Raw genomic sequence first — 23,456 nt, 5'->3', positions numbered from 1 at the left:
GGCATTCCCATCCCCAGTGCTTATCACTTGGTAGAAGTTATGCCTGGTCTGGGGTGTCAGAGGCCTGGGGTTAGGTTCCTGACATCTCCGAGCCTCATTTCACTTCCTCTCCACGAGGGCATGGGTCTTTCCCTGAAGGGCGGTGAGGTGGGCGAACAGATGGTGTGAGGAGCAACGGCTTGCAATTAGTGTCTGCCGATATCTCATATGATCTCGTGTGTGTGTGTGTTAGTCGCTCAGTCATGCTAACTCTTTGCGACCTCATGGACTGTAGCTCACCGGGCTCCTCTGTCCATGAAATTCTCCAGGCAAGAATACTGGAGTGGGTTGCCATTTCCTTCTCCAGGGGGGAACCTTTCTGACCCAAGGATCGAACCTGGGTCTCCTGCATTGCAGGCAGATGCTTTACCATCTGAGCTACTAGGAAAGCCCACCATATGATCTTCATATGCACATAAATAAGCAGACATGAATGCAGAATGGAAGACTAAAGTTAGCGTGAAGAGGAACTTCCTGTAAGCTAAGCATTGGGTGGATGCTGGAAACATAAGCAGTGGGAAGAATGTTATATTCAAAGTCAGAAAACTTCATATCTAGTCCTGGCTTTTTGGTGTGAACTGAAGCCAGTGAAGTTTCCTGGCCCCCAGATTCCTCATCAACCACATTTCCTAGTTATCCAAACTGTACCTTCTCCCTAATAGGTGCCTAGCGGACATTTTCTGAATGGATTTCTCAGCTGCTTCAGCTATCATCAGGCTCAGGGGGAAGGGAACGGCTTTGATGCCCTTTTGGCAGGTCCTGTGTTCCCTCCACCCAGCTTGGATTCACCTGCTGTGCGCTCACCTGGGGGCAGGGTTCCCCTTGGCTTCACACTCAATCAAGATGTTGTCACGGGGATCCACAATGTGGTCCTTCACAGACTGCTTGGTGATGGTCGGGGGCTGGGACACTGTAAGAGCACACACGGTGATCAGTCAGGGGACCTGCCCTTGGGGAACGGCTGAAATTAAGAGCTTCAGGAGCCACCCAGACAAGCAGGCCAGCAGCGGTGAGCAGTGCCCTGTGCTAGAGACCCAATTGCTTAAACGGGGTTGCAAGAAAGGGCGTGGTGTGTCAAGGACTAAGCGTAAGAAGAACCCCTTTACGTTCCTGTCTTTATGAGAAACTGAAGGCCAGGCTTTTGGTTTGCTTGTTCATATATTCTCATGCTTAGTACAATGTCTAGGGTACAACAGTTCTTCATAAATGTTCATTGAATGAATAAAGGAACCAAAAGCAGCTCGATTTCCAGAACCTAGTTGCCATGATGGTTCTGAGCTCTGTAGGATCAATAGTTGGAAACTGTGGTGAGGCTAGGGCTGAAAGCCGCTTTAGTCCCCAGACGCCTTCCCGCAGGGGCTTGTCTGCAGCCAAAGAGCCAGCTCCAGCTCCCAGCCCCAAGATCCGAAGTCCTCACGGCACTGCCTTGCCAGCCACTGGAGGACGGGGGCAGCGGTCCTTCCAGAAGCTTCTGGCAGCCCAGTGTCCTCCGCCTCCTCCCATCCCTTCTTACTGCCCGCCACCTCCCAGAGGCACAGTGCAGACAGGCGCCCAGGGGACTTACGCTCATTCTGAATGCTTGCTGTTAGTTCCCGATGGGTTAGCATTGTGAGGGGAGAAAAGAAGACAACGGTTATCAGTTATCAGCATGACTGTCACCCAGGTGGCCTCAGGCCCCGGCCTGCAGGGGGAGGCGATGCCAGTGTGGCTCTCTCCTCCCAGCCTCGGAGCTCTGTGGGATAGCCACGCAGGGGTGGGGACAGACCCGACGACCCTTCACAGAGAAGGTGACGCCTCCCCCAGGGGACCAGACCGCACAGCTGAGCAAATGACCAGCTTCTGACCAAGTGATTTCCAGGGAAATCTGCAAGTCAGAACTGGCAATGCTGCTCAAAAGAGGCGGGGTTCTGAGGATGCCACTCGTCATCTCCACATGCTAAGGGTGCGAGGGTGAGGCTGGAGGGCTGGGGAAGGGGTGGAGCTGAACCACTGGTGCAGGGCGGAGCCCAAGGGCCAGTCAGGTCCACGGCCTCATTGCTCCGCACCTTCTTCTCCTTCACACCTGAAAGCATCTTCCCACCTTCCTTCCTCTGCCATCCTTTGAAAAACTCGAGGGAAGGATGAATTATTGTCATCTGCTCATGGCACAAGTGCACTGTTCTACGGAAATCCTGCTTCTGAACAACTCTGGAGACGAAGCTGAACGCACCAGGGCTTTCTGTGCTTTTTACAAGGAGGGCAAAGGGGCAGGTGGCACGGATTTCCCCCGGCCTCACCTGAGACGTGCGTGTGCTCATGCACAGGGGTGTTTGGGGTGTGGGCCTTGCACACCTTAATCAGTGTGAGAATCACCTGGGGGGTGTTGTCTGGTAAACATGCAGGCTCTGACTCAGTAGGTCTGGGGGGTCTGAGCGCCTGCGTTTCTGACAAGCAGCCAGCTGACGGCTGGTGGCTGCAGTTTGTGGGCCACACTGTGAACAGCAAGGGTTTAGAGGGTTTATTCTTCGTGGGGAGAAGGGTTTGGTGAAAATTTCTCTGCAGAGAAGAGAACATGCGTTGCTATAACTTTTTAAGATATTCTTTCCCTCACAGTTACATCACTATATATATTACACGATTACATTACTGTAGACCATTCTTATTTCAGGCCAGTGGAGAGGTCAGACACTGCTGGTGTGGTGAGCTGACCTTTTCTAAGTGAGCACTCCCTGGGGGAAGGCTGAGCCATGATGACCTCAAAACTTTCTGACTTGATCAGTGAGATGTGCAAGAGGAGATGAGAGGCTCTGAGCGGGGTGGCCTGGAGAAAGCAGAGTTAAGACAGGACCAAGTGACACAGAGGAGCCACAGGACAGGGAAGATCGAGAGGGGAGGTGGGGGGCAGCAGGGACGAGGGCCCTGCTACACACTGTCAGGAAGTGAAAGTCTTGACAATAAAGCTCATGAAAAGGTTTGAAGGGATTCTTTCAGTGGGCTGGAGGTGTGTGGCCTGTTCATGGATTAAAGAGAAATTTTATCTGCTTTACCATGTGCCTGGGGCGACCTTGGCAAGAAATAGAAAAAGCAAGAAAAGGACAGGGCAACAACAGAAATCTTGGTTTCCGAACGCAGGCTCTGGAGAGCTCCCCACCGTGGCAACTTCAACCATCCGTGATTCTCCTGCCAGGACCCAAGAAAGGTAACTCTGGAAAGCCAGGCGTGTTGGGCAGGGACGGGGAGGGAGGCAGAAGGACCCACGGTCAGGAGCAGCAGGGCTGACCCCTGACCCACTCCCTCAACTACCAGCCCGGGCCCCTGGTTACTTCATCTCAGGACACATCTGACGTCTTTTGGGTCCTCATACCCAGTTGAGGGCTCTGGCCTCACCTGGGATACGAAGCCTAAAACAGAGTCTGCTTTGCCCACATGGGTTTCAAGTCTTTTACACATCAGTTCAGTTCAGTCGCTCAGTTGTGTCCGACTCTTTGTGACCCCATGAATCGCAGCATGCCAGGCCTCCCTGTCCATCACCAACTCCTGGAGTTCACTCAGACTCACGTCCATCGAGTCAGTGATGCCATCCAGCCATCTCATCCTCTGTCGTCCCCTTCTCCTCTTGCCCCCAATCCCTCCCAGCATGAGTCTTTTTCAATGAGTCAACTCTTCACATGAGGTGGCCAAAGTACTGGAGTTTCAGCTTCAGCATCATTCCTTCCAAAGAAATCCAGGGCTGATCTCCTTCAGAATGGACTGGTTGGATCTCCTTGCAGTCCAAGGGACTCTCAAGAGTCTTCTCCAACACCACAGTTCAAAAGCATCAATTCTTTGGCACTCAGTTTTCTTCATAGTCCAACTCTCACATCCATATATGACCACTAGAAAAACCATAGCCTTGACTAGATGGACTTTTGTTGGCAAAGTAATGTCTCTGCTTTTGAATATGCTATCTAGGTTGGTCATAACCTTCCTTCCAAGGAGTAAGTGTCTTTTAATTTCATGGCTGTAATAACCATCTGCAGTGATTTTGGAGTCCAAAAAAATAAAGTCTGACACTGTTTCCACTGTTTCCCCATCTATTGGCCATGAAGTGATGGGACCAGATGCCATGATCTTCGTTTTCTGAATGTTGAGCTTTAAGCCAACTTTTTGACTCCTCTTTCACTTTCATCAAGAGGCTTTTTAGTTCCTCTTCACTTTCTGCCATAAGGGTGGTGTCATCTGCATATGTGAGGTTATTGATATTTCTCCTGGCAATCTTGATTCCAGCTTGTGCTTCTTCCAGCCCAGCATTTCTCATGATGTACTCTGCATATAAGTTAAATAAACAGGGTGACAATATACAGCCTTGACGTACTCCTTTTCCTATTTGGAACCAGTCTGTTGTTCCATGTCCAGTTCTAACTGTTGCTTCCTGACCTGCATACAAATTTCTCAAAAGGCAGATCAGGTGGTCTGGTATTCCCATCTCTTTCAGAATTTTCCACAGTTGATTGTGATCCACATAGTCAAAGGCTTTGGCCTAGTCAATAAAGCAGAAATAGATGTTTTTCTGGAACTCTCTTCCTTTTTCGATGATCCAGAGGATGTTGGCAATTTGATCTCTGGTTCCTCTGCCTTTTCTAAAACCAGCTTGAACATCTGGAAGTTCACAGTTCTCGTATTGCTGAAGCTTTTACACATAGGCCAGTTCAATGGAAGCAGCCTGAGACGTTGCCCAGGGAGTGTCCGGTTCTTGAAAGGAAAGTTGACTCAGTTAAGGTTCCACAGGAAGTTTGGGGCAATGTATTACTGCAAGGAAAATCAGCTCTCCCACTGCTGGTCGAGAGCTCCTTTCACATGTCCATTCTCAGCTGGAGAGGTGAGCCAGCCAACGGGGGCCCTGGCACTCCGCTCTCCTTGACACTCTGGACAGAGCTTGGGGGAGTGCAGGTTCTCTGGATTCTGCCCCCAGCCCCACGCTGACAACTGGCCGGGGCCTCTTGAGAAACTACTTGCCTAAAGAGGTAATGACATCTGCAGCCACCACTGTGCAGCCAAGGGATTTATCACAGGGACACGGTCAGCCCAGAGGACACGCCACCACAGCGGGAAGACAGCGAGGACAGCCTGCCCAGGGACAGAGTGCCCGTCTCCACCTAGTCCTGTGCACACCCGGCCCTTCTATCCTACTGAACCTGCTGGGGGGCGATGTCGAGTGAGAACGAATTTGCTCTTTTACTTCCAAGAGGGAGGAAATCTTCCCATGGGCTCTGCAGGGAGCGAGACAGACCCCCGCTCAGTCTGCAGAGTTCCTGCACTCATGAACCCCTTTCCCTTCCCCGGCTCTGACAGCCCCTGGCACCCCCGCCCCATGGAGGATTGAGTGACCGTGCGTGCGCGCTGTCAAGGCCATCCCAGCCTCACGCCCTGGCCCGACAGTAAGGAGGCAGCGCTGCTCCTACCCCGCTGTCCTCCTCCGTGGGTCCCTAGAGGGGAAATGCCAAGTTCCTTGATGCAGGGAGGACGATGGAGGGGCAAGCTGCCAACAGACTCACTTTTTTTGGCAAAATCGCTCTAATGGATGGGGCAAAAGCAACCCTTTGGTTTTTCCAAAGGTCACGCTGCCCTGCTTGGGGGTGGGGTGGGGTGCATGTGACTCTGCTGGCGGAGCAGCGGCAGCGGGAGGCCGCGTGTTCAGTGAGGGATTGCGCTGCGGCTCGGGCTCTGTTCTAGGACACCTGCTGCGCCCAAGCCCCCGGAGGCCCAGTTGATGCCCCCAAAGGGGAAGCGAGCAGAGGACACGCCGGGCAGCCCGTGGCCTGAGCCCCTCTGCCGCCCCAGCTGACACACAGAGAAAACTGAGGGCGTTCCCACCGGCCACTGTGAGCAAAGCTGTGTGAACACAGGCGTGCAGGCACCTTTCCTGCCTTTTGCACCAACATGGATGGACCCTGAGGTCAATGCTAAGGGAAATAAGTCAGACGGAGAAGGACAAATGCTGTGTGTTCCCACTTACATGTAGAACCTAAAAAAAGGCAAAACCAAAGAAATGGAGTAGGGTGGCAGCTGGCTGGGGGTGGGGGAAGTAGGGAGACGCTGGTCAAGGAATACAACTTTTAGCTACAAGATGGGTGAATTCTGGGGATCCTGTGCACAGCATGGCAACTACTGTTAACTGTGCTGCATTATATACTTACAAGCCGGTACAGGAGATCTTAGAAGTCACCACCACACACCCACAAAGCTAACTTCTTTTCTGAGTTCTACACCGTAAATAAACATATTTTTATGTCAGAAATATCTCAATAAAGCTGGATCTGGAGAGGAGAAAGCCTGACCTTTCCCCAGCCCGTTCCACTGGGTGAGATGGAAGGACCGGCTCAGATCGTCTGGGAGGCATCTACCCTGCTGGGCCCGGGGGCAGGGCAAACGCTGACTGATGAGTGCCTCTTCCCAGGGCACCTGGGTGCCCTCTGAAGGGCCTGCCTCACTCTTGTCTTGCTCTCATCTTTCGCAGACTCAGGCTGGAGATGTGGCCATGGCCACTGTGCCTGCAGCAACCAGGGAAGCTGGTTGCTGTATGTATGCGACAGGCACAGGCAGCAGCGGGAGCTTCTTGTCGACACGCCTGGGGGCACCGGGAGTGGCTCTGCAGAAGGACTTCCTCGTGAAGAGAGATGCCATGGTCACGTCCTGGCCCTGCCTAGGTGAGCTGGAGAAAACAGCTTCATTTCTCTGCCCCTCAGAGTCGGCCAAGGATGACACCGACTCCGCAGACAGGCTGTGAGAGTCACCGGAGATGTGCCTGGAGAGCTCTGAGCTCTCTGTCAGGCGTGAGGCAGATGCTATTCCAGGGAGACCCGAGATGAGCTACAGGGGGCAGGCCAACAGAGGCGGGGTGTGGCACGTGGTGCCAGACTGGGGGCCAAGGGGCCTGGGCTCTTTCCATGAGTCCGTCACCCACTTGCTGCGTGGCCCTGGGGAAGCAGGGACTGGGGTCCCGATGGACACTCAGGAAGACACCCTACAGACCCTCCTCGGGGCTGGCAGCTCTGCCCCACGGCTGGTGCTCTGCAGAGACTGGCTGTGGGGTCCTGCCCACGGCCCTTGAGCTTTAGGATCCAGATTCCTAACACAGACGTCGAAGCCCTTGGTTTACAGGTTCACCCTGCAGGAACCCCTCACCCACCTGCCCCAGGGACCAGAGTGGCAGACGAGTAACCAAGGAGAAGTGGCAGAAACAAAACGAGCCTTCACCGCTTCCTGCGTAACCCAGCTTCCTCCTCAGCCCCTCTCCTCGCCAGGGACGTGGCCTTACCATGCTCCTTATTAGACTGTCTGCCTGGGACCGTTCATGAGAAACTGTCCTTGAGCCAGCAGTGCAGACGGTCTCCATGGGAATGGTCTCCTTCACAACTGCCCTCTCCCTGTGTGTGTGTGTGTGTGTGTGTGCGCACACACACACACGTACACAGGCTAGGGCCATCAGGAGGGCCGTGGGGGCCCTGTCCATCTTGCTCTGGGTCCAATTACACTTTCTCCTGGCCCTCTCCACCCGGAAGTACCCCTTCTCTGGGCAGCTGTTACTGGTGAAGTGTGGGCGGGCAGCAGCAGGGAGCTGAGATCCCCGCGACTCTTCTCCAAGCTGTGCTAGCTCCAGGCGCCGGAGGCTGGCTTTGGAGAGCTCAGTGGGGACTTCTTCAAGGCTGTATCACCCTCCCACCCCTCCTCAGACACCTGTTGCCTGGAGAGAGTCCAAGGCAACACTGGCATCACATATGTCCCATCTATTCCTCGAAGCAGGAACGGGGGACAGAGGTGGCGTATTCAGATCACAGCTCTGGGATGCCCAGAATTCCTGGCAGAAGAGTCAGAATTGTAGCAAAGGCGGCACCCATCTAAATACAGGCCAAGGGTCACAGCTGCCAGTCCACGGGCCACTTACAAATGTAACATCAGATACGGCTGGTGGAGACATGGCTGTCAGACAAGCATCTTCATCCTGACTTTATGATCTTGAGGGCCCAATAATGTCCCACCAGAGGAAGCAGATGCCATGGACTTTACTTTTCAACTTTACCATGGGCAAGTTGAAAACAGAAGGAATTCGTGCCTGATTCTCCCACAGTGACACTATAATGGGGTTCTTTATTTTAATGTCTCACTTAGTCACAGTCTTTTGCAAAAGTCACCTCCTTTACAACCCTCCTCAGGCCATCTGTCCTCATCACTTCAGCCAAAAGGACCTGGCTATATGAGAAAGGCAAATCAGAGCTGTCCACCATGCTCGGCCCCTGGAATCTCCACTCTGATAGGTTAGTCAAGAGCACAGAGGGATGAGGGAGGGGTGTGGAGGGAAGGGCTCCCGAGTGACGCTCGGGCTTCCAGACTCTCAGCAGGCTCTGGGCAGCGATTCAGCACAGCCGCGGCCCTGAGACATGGCTCAGCAACTCCAGGTCCCAGGTTCCCAAGCATGAGCTCGCCCGGGTTGATCCTCTGGAAGAAAACCCGCTCTGAATCCAGAAGCCACTGCTTCTGCTGTCACCGTCTTCTCTGAAGGGCCCTCGCTCTCCCCGCCCCTCCCCGCCCCACTGACTCCTCTGCCCCAGTCAGCAGATTCCAAGCGGACAGGAGACTCACGGTCCATGGGGATCTCGATGGCCCCGCCGAGGCTGAGCGCGCAGAGGAGGATGGCTGTGTAGGCCCAGGGCGGCGGCTGCCCGGCCATCCTGAGCACCGGGCCTCGCGCCCCGCGCCCCAGCCCGCGAGGTCTCGCTGCCTCCAGTCGCTGGAACTGAGCCTCCCGGACGGAGTTCAGCTGCGGAAAGAAATATGATGCCAAGTGAATGTTCCCTGAACTCCTGGTCCTCTCTAGCAATCCTACAGAGCCTTGAGGATTCAGGGTCTCCTTGATTACAGACCTACAAAGCCTTTTTTAACCTTGTCCTATCGACTTTGGGGACCTGACAATTCTTTGTGTGGGGACCATCTTGGGTATTGTAGGGTGCTGAGGAGCACCCCTGGTCTCTGCCCACTAGATGCCAGGATGGCCTACTCCTGCCCTCAACTGAAGACGTCTTCAGAATCGCCAACTGTGCCCTGGAGGTAGGGCAAACCACCCCCAGCTGAGAACCAGTTTTCTAGAAGGAAGGACAGCTCTACATAGAATAGTTATAAAAACAAATACTGGCTCGCAGGCCCAGCACCTGGAAGGTGCCCCGCACTGGTAGTCACTCAGTCGTGTCTGACTCTTTGTGACCCCATGGACTGTAGCCCGCCAGGCTCCTCCATCCGTGGAATTCCCCAGGCAAGAACACTGGAGTGGGTTGCCATGCCCTCCCCCAGGGGGTCTTCCCAACCCAGGACTGAACTTGGGTCTTCTGTATTACAGACAGATTCTTTACTGTCGGAGCCACCAGGGAAGCCCCATGCACTGAGCCCGTAGGAAACACACCTATCTCACAGCCTTTCTGATCCAATGTGATGAGGGGGCCTGAGGCTGAGTGTGTCTGGGTTAGCGGCATAGAGACAAGATCACAACACTGTCCTTTGACCTGGAGTCGGGGAGGGCAAAGGGGGCAGCGGTGCGGGGCAGAAGTTGGGTAAGTGGAAACTTGGTTGCCCACGAGAATTTGTGGAATGATTTCCACAGATACTTTGTGCAGCTAACTATTTGGCAGTGGTCGCTGACGCTGTCCCTTTAGGGATAATGGCAGTGTGGACATGACAGCCCAGGACACAAGGCTCCAGAGGGTTGGGAGAATAAGCAACATTCATGACAGCATGATGCTCACACCCTCAAGCATATCGTTCCAGGGCCGACAGGGGTGAGGGCTAAAAATGCCTGTCCAAGGAGCCTGGGATGGTCCTGGAGAGACAAATCCTCCCCCTGGTCCTGAGAGAGAGGAGCAAGAATGGCTTACAGCCCAGACTCAGATACCAACCTTTAAACTGCCTGAGGCTCTGAAACACGGAGTCTTAAAAAGTGGTCCAGTTTGCTGCTCTGACTATCATGGGGCCAAACAAGCCACAGAGGACAGCAGGAAGCAGTTTCCCCAAGATTCCTCTGGCTTTTCTGGATGAGCAGCTACCTATCAAATGGACACACTGCTTAAAACAATTGGGCAGCAATGTGAAGTCTTGATATCACCCGAACACTCCTGCCAGCTCCCATATATCTTGACTGAGGGTACAGGGGATCCCTTGTGCCTGAATGTGGGCAAACCAACGGAAGCTAGGGCTGACACCAGCCCCTCACCTCATGTGTATTTCTGGACTCCTTTCCTTGTCTGCTGTCTCCCTTCCCACTGCTCCTTCCTTGGTGTTGCCATCATTGTTTACATCAGTTACTGCAACAGCTTCCTAAGTGGTCTCTCCCCACTTCTGCCCTTTCCCCTCTGACTTATTCTCCATCCATAACCAGAGCACTTACTCCTCAAAGCAAATCAGTTCAGCTCAGTTCAGTCGCTCAGTTATGTCTGACTCTTTGCGACCCGACCCCGTGGACTGCAGAATGCCAGGCTTTCCCCTCCATCACCAACTCCTGGAGCTTACTCAAACTCATGTCCATTTAGTTGGTGATGCCATCCAACCATCTCATGCTCTGTCGTCCCCTTCTTCTCCCACCTTCAATCTTTCCCAGCATCAGGGTCTTTTCAAATGAGTCAGTTTTTTGCATGAGGTGGTCAAAGTATTGGAGTTTCAGCTTCAGCATCAGTCCTTCCAATGAATGTTCAGGACTGATTTCCTTTAGGATGGACTGGTTGGATCTCCTTGCAGTCCAAGGGACTCTCAAGAGTCTTCTTCAACACCGTAATTCAAAAGCATCAATTCTTCAGTGCTCAGCTTTCTTTACAGTCCAACTCTCACACCCATACATGACTACTGGAAAAACCATAGCCTTGACTGGATGGACCTTTGTTGGAAAAGTAATGTCTCTGCTTTTAAATACGCTAAGTTTGTCGTAGCTTTTCTTCCAAGGAACAAGCCTCTTTTAATTTCATGGCTGCAGTCACCATCTGCAGTGATTTTGGAGCCCAAGAAAATAAAGTCTGACACTGTTTCCATTGTTTCCCCATCTACTTGCTATGAAGTGATGGGACTGGATGCCATGATCTTAGTGCAAATGCAAATATAGATACAGTATCCCCTAGTCAAACTCACTAACTCACTGCTGCCCCAAAATTGAAGCTGAAGTTCGTGACTTGGCTGGAAGCCCTGTGTGGTGCAGCCACAACTGCAAGACCATTTCTTACCCTCCCCTTGCGCTCTGAATCCCAGCCAACATGGGTAGTCTACCAGATCTCGTCGTAAATATAGCTCTGCTGTGCTGACTTCTGCACAGATTAACTTCTGTCTAGAACACTTTCTGCCTCTGCCCTCTCTCATTAGGGTGTGCCAAGTATGACTGACGTGCCCCCTTGTCTGTGCTCCTGAACACCACTCCCCTATTACAGCACTTGTCACTATGAATTCATTCCAAAAGTCACTCCTCTGTACACCCTATAAAAAGGAAGGTACTGTAGGGAAGGTGCCTCTTCTTGTTTATTCCTAGAGTATAGCATAATACCTAAACCATAGCAGGCACTCAGAACCATGTGATCAGTTCAGTTCAGTTCAGTTGCTCAGTCGTGTTTGACTCTTTGCGACCCCAAGAATCGCAGCACGCCAGGCCTCCCTGTCCATCACCAACTCCTGGAGTTCACCCAGACTCACATCCATTGAGTCAGTGATGCCATCCAGCCATCTCATCCTCTGTCGTCCCCTTCTCCTCCTGCCCCCAATCCCTCCCAGCATCAGAGTCTTTTCCAATGAGTCAACTCTTCAAATGAGATGGCCAAAGTACTGGAGTTTCAGCTTTAGCATCATTCCTTCCACGGATGCAAAATGAGCCTGAACAAAACAAACCACTTGGTTTTAGACCTTGTGTTTCCCCATGAAACCACCAGGCGGCGCCAGAGAGCACAGGCTTTGGACCTGGGGACTGTGAGGATGTTCCGTCAGTGGGGGAAAATCCCCTCCCTACACAGGCGCTGCTCTCTGGCGGGTAACCATTCAGCTGGGAGTGAGTTAAGAAAGTAGAACAGCTCCAGAGGGGAGACTGGCTGGAAGGCCTCACAGGAGGTCTCTGCTTCTTCCTCTTCTCTAAGATGACCCTTACAGTGTCTCAGAAAGAGGCTGTGATTGCCCCTCCGTGGTTCCTCACCTCCAAAGACTAGACGCAGGCTGTCCATCTGAAACCTTAGTGCTGAGGGGCCAGGCAGAGGCTCGGCACTCCTCCCAGGAGGACAGTGGGGAGGACTCCAGTTTTGGCTCTGAGACCACCAGGTTTTGTTCAGGAGCCGCCAAGTGGTAGGAAGTGATGGGAAAGAGAAGGGTATCTTTTTCTGGGAATCTTGATGGAAACAGGAAGCCAGAAGCTATTCATTAACTAGATACACATTGGCAGGAAGAGAGGCCAATTATTTGCGGTGTCTTTAACCCACAATTTAAAAAACACAGTAGGAAAAGAACAGAGAAATAATCTCATTTAGCTATTTGACAATTCTCTCTCCCTCTTCCCTTGGAATCCAACTTTTCCAATAAAGTCTTTACAGAGGAAGATAATTTAAAGATTATTTAGCTTTATGGAATCTCCTTACTTCTCAAATGAGGAAACAAGAGCCTAGAAAGGGGAAGTGATATCCTCAATGTCACCTCACACACGGCTTTGTGGCAAAACTAAGAAAAGAACCCAGGTCTTCTGACTGGTAGCCCAGGGTTTTTCCATCAGATTTCCCTGTCTCTCCATATATATGACAATTACTGAGCAAAGTTGCAATTTAAAAAAGAAATGTATAGTTTGACAGTATTTCAAAAATTAAACATCAAATTACCATATGACCCCATATTTCTGCTCTTAAGTATATGCCCTAAAGAATTAAAATCAGGGACACGAACAAGTATATGCATGCCATGCTAAGTTGCTTCGGTCGTGTCCAACTCTTTGTGACCCCATGGACTGTGGCCCTCCAGTCTCCTCTGTCCATGGGATTCTCCAGGCAAGAATACTGCAGTGGGATGCCATGACCTCCTCCAGGGGATCTTCCTGAGCCAGGGATCAAATACCACATCTTCTGCAGCACTTGCATTGCAGGCAGATTCTTTACCACTGAGCCACCAGGGAAGCCCCAAACAAGTCACGTACACACATGTTCATAGCAACATCATTCACAATAGCCAAGGGGTTGAACCAGCCCAATGCCCATCAATAGATAAATGGATAAACAAATTGCTGGATATAGGTGGGAGAAGCAGAGCAGCCAGGGGCTGGGCTCGGGGGCAGAATTGTCAGGGGCCTTCAGGGGGAATGCCACTAACGACGGAGCATCCCGTGGAGGAGTAAGGAAAGCCACATATCCTTGAAAGGGCAGATCAGCTGCGGAAGAGGGGGAGGTGATGACTGCCTTGGAAAGTTGGAGGAGGGTGTGGAATTTTTCTGTTTAGCTTCATGGGTGCAAAAAAAGGATCAAATGAGAAGAAATTCCAGAGAGGCAGCTGCTTCTCTGAGATGCAGAGAAGAATAATCTAATAAATATAGCCATCATACAAAACCATCCGTGAAAATGAACCACCGCCACACAAGCTACCACTATGAAGCATCTGAACAATCCTTTTATATTGAATTAAATAGGTAAGAGGTGAACTATAAGGATACAAAATACAGTAAAGGGAGGTCTATTGCAGGGGGAGAGAGCAAGGAAAAGAACAACAATAAAGAAAACCAAAAGAGAAATCTTGTGTGAATTGAGGTATGCTGTGAACTGCTGCTGCTAAGTCGCTTCAGTCGTATCCGACTCTGTGCGACCCCATAGACGGCAGCCCACCAGGCTCCCCCGTCCCTGGGATTCTCCAGGCAAGAACACTGGAGTGGGTTGCCATTTCCTTCTGCAGTGCATGAAGGTGAAAAGTGAAAGTGAAGTCTCTCAGTCGTGTCCGACTCCTAGCGACCCCATGGACTGCAGCCTACCAGGCTCTTCTGTCCATGGGAGTTTCCAGGCAAGAGTACTGGAGTGGGATGCCATTGCCTTCTCTGATACTATGAACTAGGGACTACGATTAATTCAAGTCTTGTATATTTGCGAGCCCCACTCCCCAACCCACTGTGTGAGAAGTAAATGAAAGAGAAGAAAAAAAGAGAATAGAGTCACTCAAACATGAAGTGTTCTGCAAGCGACACTGCTTTTCATAAAGAACGCAAACGGCATTCGGTCAGGTGTGTTCCTGCCCCTGCAGGAAGGCAACTGGATGCTTCTGAGGATCACCTCGGCACTACTGTAAAAGCACAAATCCCTGGACCCTCAACCTTCTAGGCAGGGACCAAATCAAGCCTGGAGATTAGAAACACCTTTTTCAATCTGAAGGCCTTTAGAACCGATGTCGTCTTACACGAGGATGCTTCACATGCTTGGGCAACCTTCCTAAGGCAAGGCCTTTATGCTTGGAAGCCTTGTGGGAGACACGAATTCAAAATATCTTAAGCCGGGGCCTAGGGAAGTACATGTGAGTTGAGTGATGATCAGCCACTGGTGGGGACACCTGGAAACGACATCGTGGCCAAGTTCAAGAGCAGCGGCCGTGCAGAAAAACCCCCTGGGTCTGAAGCTGCACCCCGCTGACAAGGTGGGGAGTACTGAAGGTGGGGAAGTACTGAGCCTTCAGGTCTTGGCCTTTCTCATCTGAAAACTGCAGATAAGAGGAGCACCTATTCTGCAGGGCTGCAACTGGGACTTGATACCCACATCCTGCACAAAGCACTTAAAGCTTGGGGCAAACGCTCAAGAAATGTTAGCTGCTGCTACCCAGCAGGCTCTGACCTTCCTCCAGGACACCACCAGCAGCAGCCCCAGGAGCAATGCTACTTGGTCAGCCGCAGGCACTTCCTGCTTTTCTGTTTTTCCTCTTTTGTGGGTCCTGGTTTGCTTTCTCTCCCCAGACTGGGGGGCCCCCGGTGTTGATTCCTCAAGCTGTCCCCGGCAGATGGAGGAGAGAACTGCAAGCTGTTGCAGTCGGGAGCTCCCCACATTCTCACAGCCCCATTCTGAGCTGTACTGGTGGTCACAGCACATTTGAAGTGACGGGGAGAAAAGACAGGCTGCGCCGAGACACAGCCCCGCTGGCAGTGCCACACCCCCCGCTGCAGAGTCCACCGTGGACTTCTGGGCTGCAGTCAGCCAGCCATTCGACCACTTACCAGACCTGACGAGAGATGGACACGGGGACAAGGGACAAGCTCTACTGTCACAGGGCTTACAGCGTTCCAGTGGGGAAGACAGGAAATAAACGTTGAACGGCAGTAACAACAAAGTGAGGCACCAGGAGGTGCAAAGAAGAAAATACAATCCGACCCGCACACAATGTTTATAGCAGCCTTTTCCATAATTGCCAAAGCCTGGAAGCAACCAAACTGTCTTTCAGTAGGTGAGTGGATAAGTCAATTGTGGTCCATCCAGGCAAACGGAATATATTTTAGCACTAAAAAGAAATGAGCTATTAAGACATGAAAAGACATGGAGCAAACAAGTGCATATTAGTAAATGCAAGAAGCCAATCTGAAAAAGTATGATTCCATAGTTAACTATGGGACATCCTGGAAAAGGCAGAACTCTGTCTTTAAGTCTCTGCCAGAGCAAGTGATGGTGGCCAACTCCCTTGCTATAGTTCACTCTGAATAAAGAGCCTCTGCTTGTGCTCACTTGGGTGGCATTTATTTTCACACCAACTTTACACAAATCACTCTCTTTTACTAGTCTGCCTTTCCTATTCTTTCACCCAACTTTCTGTTATCTTTCAGGCGCAGGTCAGGTGACACCACCTCCGGGAAGCCTTCCTTGGTTCCCCCGGACCACCAAGACTGGATCCGGTCCTCACCCTCCGTGCCACCACCTCCGGGAAGCCTTCCTTGGTTCCCCCTGGACCACCAAGACTGGATCCGGTCCTCACCCTCCGTGCCCTCAGAGAATTCTGGGTTATACCCGCTGTAACGAGTGCTAGGTCTTGGTGTAGAATGTTGTCTCCCAACTACGCAATGAGCTCCTTGAGGATGGGGGACGGTGTCTTATTCAACCCACACAATGTCAAGCACACAGAGAACCTCGTGGGCATATACTGAATGTTCACCCAGCGCCCCTGCTCTCCTCCTCCCATCCACTGTACCTATATTCATCAGCTAGCGCTGCCACCACAAAGCACCACAGCCCGGAAACTCACTGTCTCAGGGCTCTGGAAGCTGGCAGTCCAGGATCAGGGTGTCAGCAGAGCTGGTTTCTTGTGCGCTCTCTCTCCTTAGCTTGCAAATGCCTGCCTTCCTGCAGTGTGCTCACATGGCCTTTCCTCTGTGCAAACACACCCCTGGTGTTTCCTCCTCTTCTCATAAGGTCACCAGTCCTACTGGATGAGCCCACCCTACTGACATCGCTCAACATCAATTACTTCTTTACAGACCCAATCTCCAAATATGGTTACATGTGGGTAGACCTTCAACACACAAATTTTAAGGAGGGGCACAACTCAGTCCATAACAGTACGGACATTTTCCTTCAGCGCATTTGTCTCTAGAGTGATCCTACCCAATTCTACGGTTGGGCTGTGATTAGTATAAAAAAATTAGCACTTTCTAACTCTCACCCCTATGGCTGGTTTAGGAATGGACACTTATCCAGCCAGAAGCACTGTGCTTCATGGAGACTTCTGCTAAAAGCTCTGAGAAAGACAAGTTTCCCCCTCTCTTGAACGAGATGCAGTGAGGGCGCCCCCGACGGCAGAGGGTGGAGCTTCAGGGATGGGTGGTGGGGGTCTCGGAGCATACCGTGAGGACACCCCAACACTGCAGAAAGCAGAGAGAAGACGCAGCGAGACCTGACCGTTCGTGTCACTGTTTCCGTCACTGAGGGAACGTTTCCTGAAGAAAGCCCTACTTGGGGATTTTCAATTACGTGTGTGTTTATATTAAAAATCCTTTTGAATTTTTAAGCCAGCTGGAGTTGTTTTCTATCACTTGCAACTGAGAGTGCTATCAGAATCAGCAACGCCCCGAGAATATTCGTTGAACCCACAAGCTTCCCATGATCTTCACTTTCTGTATTTAAGAAGCATGTCTCTGTCCACCTGCCTGCCTCCGCCTGGACCCGGCCCCATCCCTCTGCAGGGTCTCTGACCACCAACTCTCTGCTCTCCTGAGGGTTTCCAAACTCTTCTTAACTGGCTCTCTGCCTCAGCAGAGAAACATCTTCCAGTTCTCTCATAATGAAACCAAAGGATCATTCTCTGTATTGCATAGCTCCCTACAGGTACCTAATTTTTTCTTTCTTCTCATGAAAGTTTTTTTTTCCCCCAGTAGAGGTCAATGGCTTCTATGTTTGCTGACTTTGTTCCCATTCATTACTCCTCCAACCACACCCTGAACCTCTCCTGTCGGGCCCCCGCACTGGCCTCCAGATGGCCAGATTCAGGGTTTTCAGTCTTTATCTTGCTGGGCCCCTTGGGGGCATTAACAACTGTTAATCACCCAATCCGTCCTTCGTCCTTCATAACATCCTTTCCTCCTTGTCAGCCTCTGAAACCCCACTCTGGGGGCTCGTTTTCTTCCCGGCCCTTCTAGCCTCCACGGCAGCACGGATCACACTGCTGGACCCTCTTCCTCTGCTGATGTCCTCAGTGTCTTCACTGGGGCCCTGGCCTTGCATCTCTCTTCTGCGTTTGCTGGTGCCCGCCTAAGTCACCGAGCAGACTCTTGGAATCGCTCTTACCTCCCACCTCTCACACCTCACATCCAGGCACCAAGGGCCCTGGACTGGCTCCCTCTGGGTGTCTCTCATTCTCCCCCTTCTGCACATTCTCAGTTGCTTACCTCTGATAAACATCATGTCTCATTGTAATGACCTCTCGCCTGGTCTCCTTCCAATCCATTCTCCATGTTGCTATTACAGTGATCTTTCTAAATCCGCACCTGATCATGTCACCGCTCTGCTGAAAACCTTTCCATTTCTCCCCATTGCTCTACATAAGATCAAATCCAAACTGCTGAACGTAGCACATAAGGCTCTTTAAGATCAGGTTTCTGGAGTGCCCTCCAAGCCCACCCAAATCCTAAATGCTTCCTTATGTGTTAGTAGCTCTCTTTTGCAGCCCCATGGACTGTAGCCCACCAGGCTCCTCTATCCATGGAATTCTCCAGGCAAGAATACTGGAGTGGGTAGCCATTCCCTTCTCCAGGGGATCTTCCCGACCCAGAGATCAAGCATGTCACACTGTATTCAACCTCCGTAATTTATCCATGCCAGCCCCTGTGCCTGTAAAGGCCTTCCCTCCTTGTCATGTGATTAATTCCCACTCAGTCTTCAAGACTTCACTGCTCAGACATCTTCTGCACGGTGAAGAACGCCTTGTGCCCCTCTGTGCCCCCTACCCCCAGCAGAGCTGGGAGACCCTCTCATCTCCACTATAGCTTAAACCACCTCTCTGGGCACTTAGCACATGGGCAAAACTGCGTGATTAAACTAAGGGTTGGAGGCCTTTTCTGTAGAAGTCTAGATAGTAAGTATTTTCGGCTTTGTAAGACAGTTTCTGTCACAAGTGCTGAACTTACCATTACGGAGTGAGGACGAGCACAGACAGGAAGCGAGTGGATGGGTGTGGCTATCCACTAACAAAACTTTATTTCCGAAACAGGCAGTGGACTGGGACTGGCCCGGGGCTGCAGGTTGCTCACCACTGGCTTAAGCTTTCTCCCATCTTTGGGGAATTCTTGAGGCTCAGACCACGCCCTGCTCATTTTCGTGTCCCCAGAGCCTGGCAGGGTCCCTGGCGGGAAGTATTTAGGGAAAGGAAGATCCAAGTAAAGGTCTCAGCCCTGCCACTTATCTTCTGTACACTACTTGTTTTCCAAACCTTTTCTAAAATCTCATAAATGGAAATAAATATTCCTGCTTTGTCTGCTGCAGATGGTGGTTGTGAGAATCACATAAATAATGCATAGGAACACGAAGCACAGTACCAGTGGAAGCTGTTTCACTGTTCACGTGACTCCACTACACAGACTTTATCATGTGGGCCTGAACCCAGGAGAGGGCCTATGATCTACCCGCCCGTCGCTCCGCCCTGACGGGTGGTGTGGGGCTTAGCCGCAGCCCACTCTGCCCTACCGCATCCTCTTGCTCTGGGGACGACACCCAGGGGTGAGGCTTCTCAACCATTCTCCTCTCCCCATCGCTCCACTCCCATTGTCCTAGCTTCCAGACTCCACAGTTGTTCGTGACAGATGAATGGCCTGATGGCCTCTGAGGCCTCCCAGAGATGAGACCATGTTCTCTGGGTTAGAATCAACAGGGGTAGAAGCTGATGGCAGACCGGTAGTGCACGGTGAGAAGGAGGATGGCATCAAGGTTTCCAGGCTGGGAGACTGGATGGGATGACACTCATAACTGGCATCAAGAATTAAGAAAGCGGAAACGTCTGGAAGTGACTTGGGCTAGGGAGATCATGAGCTTGGAACCAAATATGTCCGGTTCGAAATGCCCAGGGCTGTGAACAAAACACCTCTGCAGGTAGTCTGAGGCTGTGCTTCTGAATTATTGCCTGCAGAGACGCACAGCGACAGATTAGTGCTACAGGGCCATGTGCCAGCAGCTAGCTCTTAGAATAAACTAATGAAATGACTGGAATAGTACTATAGGAACCAATGAAGGAGTACACTCACACATCACTGCCACAGGATATTGTGGGGGCAACAGAGAGATAATGAAAGCCCAACCGAGCCAACGCAAAACTCAGCCATCCTGCATCAGATTACAAAAACAAACACGCAGCAGGGTTTATCACTGCGGCTGCCTGGAAGCAACCTGTTCAGAAATCAGAGAGCGGAGCTGAAACAAAAGAGCAAAGAGAAGCCCATCAAAACAGGGAGTGGGGAAGGACCGTGTGCGTGGGGTCTGAGAAGCACTCAGGAGTATCCCAGGCCAGGCCACGGGCTCCCTGCAGACAGGCAGGCAGGCCCTCTTAGGGGAACTCAGGACTAGGACATAAGCAATTTCTCGTCATTTGTTCCCAGTACCAATCAGGAACAGTTGCAAATGATGTATACATAAATATAAATCCAAGTGGCTCAGCTTATATAAATATATAATACATATAACTTGTAATAATCACATTTTCACTCACTTTTCATTTTCTTTCTTCAAGAACAGAGAAAGAGCCGGTATGTATTCTCTATTATGTTTTGGCAGAAAAAATAGCCGAGGAGCTGACTTAAGAGACAAAACCTACACTCTCTGTCCTCCGCTCAAGCCCTGTGACCTGGCTCCCACCCCATGCGGCCTCTTCTCCCGCAGGGCCAGCCTGGGCCTTGCACCCCCCGCCCCCCAGACCAGCCAGGTAGTTGCTGGGCCTTCGGCCACCTCCGTGAAGGCTGGAAGCGCTACCCCTTACCTCTCTACAGTGCAAACGCCCCTCCTCACCGAGGCCCTCGGTGGCAACCCCTCTGCAGCGCAGACCCTACCTTCCCACTGAAAGTGGGCTGCGATTTCCCCTGCACCCCCAGCGCGCTCTGTTCCAGGGGTCATACATATCCTCCTGCCGGTGAGACTAGTTGTTCCTCATCCATCTCCTGCATCAGATTCTGAACTTCCTGAGTCTATGCTTTGTCTCCCTCAGTAGCAATCCAGTACAATAAATATTCATGGAGTGAGTGAATAGCCATCTTATCAGATACTTCCTCTTAATTGAGAGATATGCATCCATCAAGAATTAGTGTATTAGAAATTCTTGATTAAATCATATATAATAAAACTGTTGTTACAGCATACACTTGAGTAATAAAAATAACAGCAATAACCTAATAACATCTATTAAGCATCCCATGAAGTAGACAGACCTGCTCAGCAGACACACTCATCCCCTTTTTCCCTGAAATCCACCCCTACTCCCTTTCAGGGCATCTTTCTGATCTCAGTCAGGGCCTCCCTGTTTCCTCCATCCTGAAGACAGATTCTCCGAACTAGGGATTCGGGGCTCCAGGCATTAACCCCTGAATGGCCGTCTCTTCTGTTCCCAGCCTCCCTGCACCCACATCCAGAGGGTTTCAGCTCAGCTGCCCTGATTCTGAGGTCACCTTCTGCAGTGGGGTGCCCAGGGCGCCGTGGAGGACCCTCCTCCCTGCTCCCCTCCTTCCACGGGTCCACAGATTCCTTCCATCTCTTATGCCAAGGGAGGAACCAGGCAACAGATGGTGACCCCAGCCCGAGTGCTCCCTCCACTCACAGGCATCTGAAGGCCGGATGGGTTTCCTAGGAAACTCAAGTGCCCCATACTGGTGATCCCCAGCCTCTCCCAAAGAGAGCACCAAGCAGGAAGGAGGAAGACAGAGGGGAAGACGAGACCAATGGGAAGCCGCAGGAGGAGCTCCATGCCTTCCTCCCAAGTATCCCCAGTGAAGCCAGATGCCTCACATCTCCCCTTCACCCCCCCAAGATGGCCACAGTCTCAGCATCTTCACAAAGTTTCGCTGCCCATGCAATCCTCCCCCTCTCCCTTTCGGGGCTGTAACTACATGAACCCTCCTGGGGCCCCAGGACTTGACAGCCTAAGTAAGCACTCACCAGCCTGCTTCTTCATCTGCCTCTCCCCTGCCCAGGAGTGGAGACCCGCTTCCTCCCTGCGTGGGGTTCAACCAGTTGTCTTCTAGGATTTTCCAACAACTAAGGACACCTTGTATGTGGATTCAAGCCCCCTTCCCCCTCCTCCCTTCTCAGGGTTGGAGGAGGGTGGTCTCCATCTGCTCGGTGGCTGTGTTGCATGCTTGGCTCCCTGGCATTGTCAGAGGGAGCAATCTGGGAGGAGAGAGGGGCTGTGTTTAACCATTGAGAGGGTTCCCCTGGTGGCAGGGGCACCGGCAGGTCTGGCCCCTCCTCGCCCTGCCTGAGGTCACGGGGTCTCAGCAGGAGTGGGGGATGGGGAACAACAATATCAGGTGGCCCCGATTCCCACCAGGGGAGGGGGCGGAGGGGGACACCTGGGTTTAGGATTAAGGATTTGGCTGAAAACAACTGTTTCCTGCCCAACACCCAGAACTAATCTATTGGTTGAAACCTGAACCACTTGGCTATTTATTAAGTTGGGAACAAGGGAAGGAGGGGGCAGGAAAGGAGAAAGAGGGAAGAGGTCTTTTTCCCTTGAGGTGCCCACCGTGAGTGTCCGGTGAACTTCTCATGCTCCCTCCAGGCTGCCAGGGGCCCAGAGCACGGGCAGGCACCTTGCTGCTCACAAGCCACCAGGCCGCTCATGAAGGCTGTGCCCACCCAGAACGTGTCCCCCTTCTGGGCAGGAGGTGCAGGCCCCTCATTGCGGGGGCAGAGCTGGTTGGGACACTAAGTGAACAGCGCTTGGACAGGGAGACCCGCTGCATGATTTTGCGTAGCTGATTTGCGTGGGTCTACCAAAAATCTTTTAACCTTCCGCTTATAATGGATCTTGGGTTATTTTTATTTATTTTTTCCCCATCACCACAATGCTTCAGTGAACATCCCTGTACATATAATATAGAGGAAGTGGGGTGGCTGCCTTATCCTGTCTCTTTAACCCCACGCGAACTGGAACCTGAAATATATCTTAGCCTGGTATAGAGAGGCAGCCCGAAGTATAAGCGGCCAGGTCCACGGTCCAACCCTGGACATCCCACCGCACAAGCCAACAGTTGCTGGACACACTGGGAGGGACTGTACCGGTGCTGCAATCCACCCGAGCCCGCTTTCTGACGTTCTCTGGGGCGGTGCATTTTCTCCACATTATTATCATTGCTTACTCGCTCATCCTCCAAGAGGCAGCACTAGGAAACACACACGGAATGGAAAAAACTCTCAAATGTAGCCAGTGCCGCTGCCTGTGAGCTGGTCAGACGCTGCACAGGGGCTGCCTTCGATACGGTGTGTGGATATCTGTGAATTTCCATTATTCTGGCTCCACTCACTGCCACTGCTCACTGTTAACTGAGCTCTGACCAGGCTCCTTACGAAGACTAACAGGTAAAACAGACTATAAAGGAAACAGAAGTTAACAAGTAGGGTATGCAGACAGCCTCCAGCTTGGAGACACCAGCTAAAGAGACACAGGAAACAGCCTTCCCTCAGTGGGGGGAGAAATTCTGCCACCTCCAGGAAGAAGAAGAAGAGCCCCCACCTCCCCGTACCTCAAGAGCCCGCTCCTCATTCATGTCCATTTTCTACCCTCAGGGAGAGAGTTTCACAGCAATTAGACACACATCTTTTTCACAGCTGGAGGGAGAGGAGAGAGGGCTTGTGAAGCTTCCACCCCCTCCACGTGGGGGAGAAGAAAGCAGGATGGCAGAGCTGGCCCCCCTGCTGGCTGACAGCCTGTCAGCAAAGGCTAGAGAGGAAAGTGATCATAACCTATGGACATGATCCTGTGTG

General features: G+C 51.8%; 1 protein-coding gene across 1 annotated transcript in view; it reads right to left on the bottom strand.

The window, feature by feature from the left end:
• The window catches only part of NFASC (neurofascin), a 196,394-nt gene that overhangs the window by 65,576 nt on the left and 107,362 nt on the right, over positions 1-23,456 (bottom strand). Inside the window, exons 3-5 of the mRNA XM_010854162.1 lie at positions 8,638-8,815; positions 1,604-1,621; positions 844-949 (exon numbers count right to left, since the gene is read on the bottom strand). Of these exons, the coding sequence (XP_010852464.1) occupies positions 844-949; positions 1,604-1,621; positions 8,638-8,815 (302 nt within the window). The remainder of the gene's footprint in view (positions 1-843; positions 950-1,603; positions 1,622-8,637; positions 8,816-23,456) is intronic.

The sequence above is a fragment of the Bison bison genome, unplaced genomic scaffold, assembly GCF_000754665.1.
Source record: "Bison bison bison isolate TAMUID 2011002044 unplaced genomic scaffold, Bison_UMD1.0 scf7180017864338, whole genome shotgun sequence".
NCBI classification, from domain to species: Eukaryota; Metazoa; Chordata; class Mammalia; order Artiodactyla; family Bovidae; genus Bison; species Bison bison.
The sequence above is the reverse complement of the archived record's forward strand: the minus strand, read 5'-3'. Positions and strand labels throughout refer to the sequence as shown.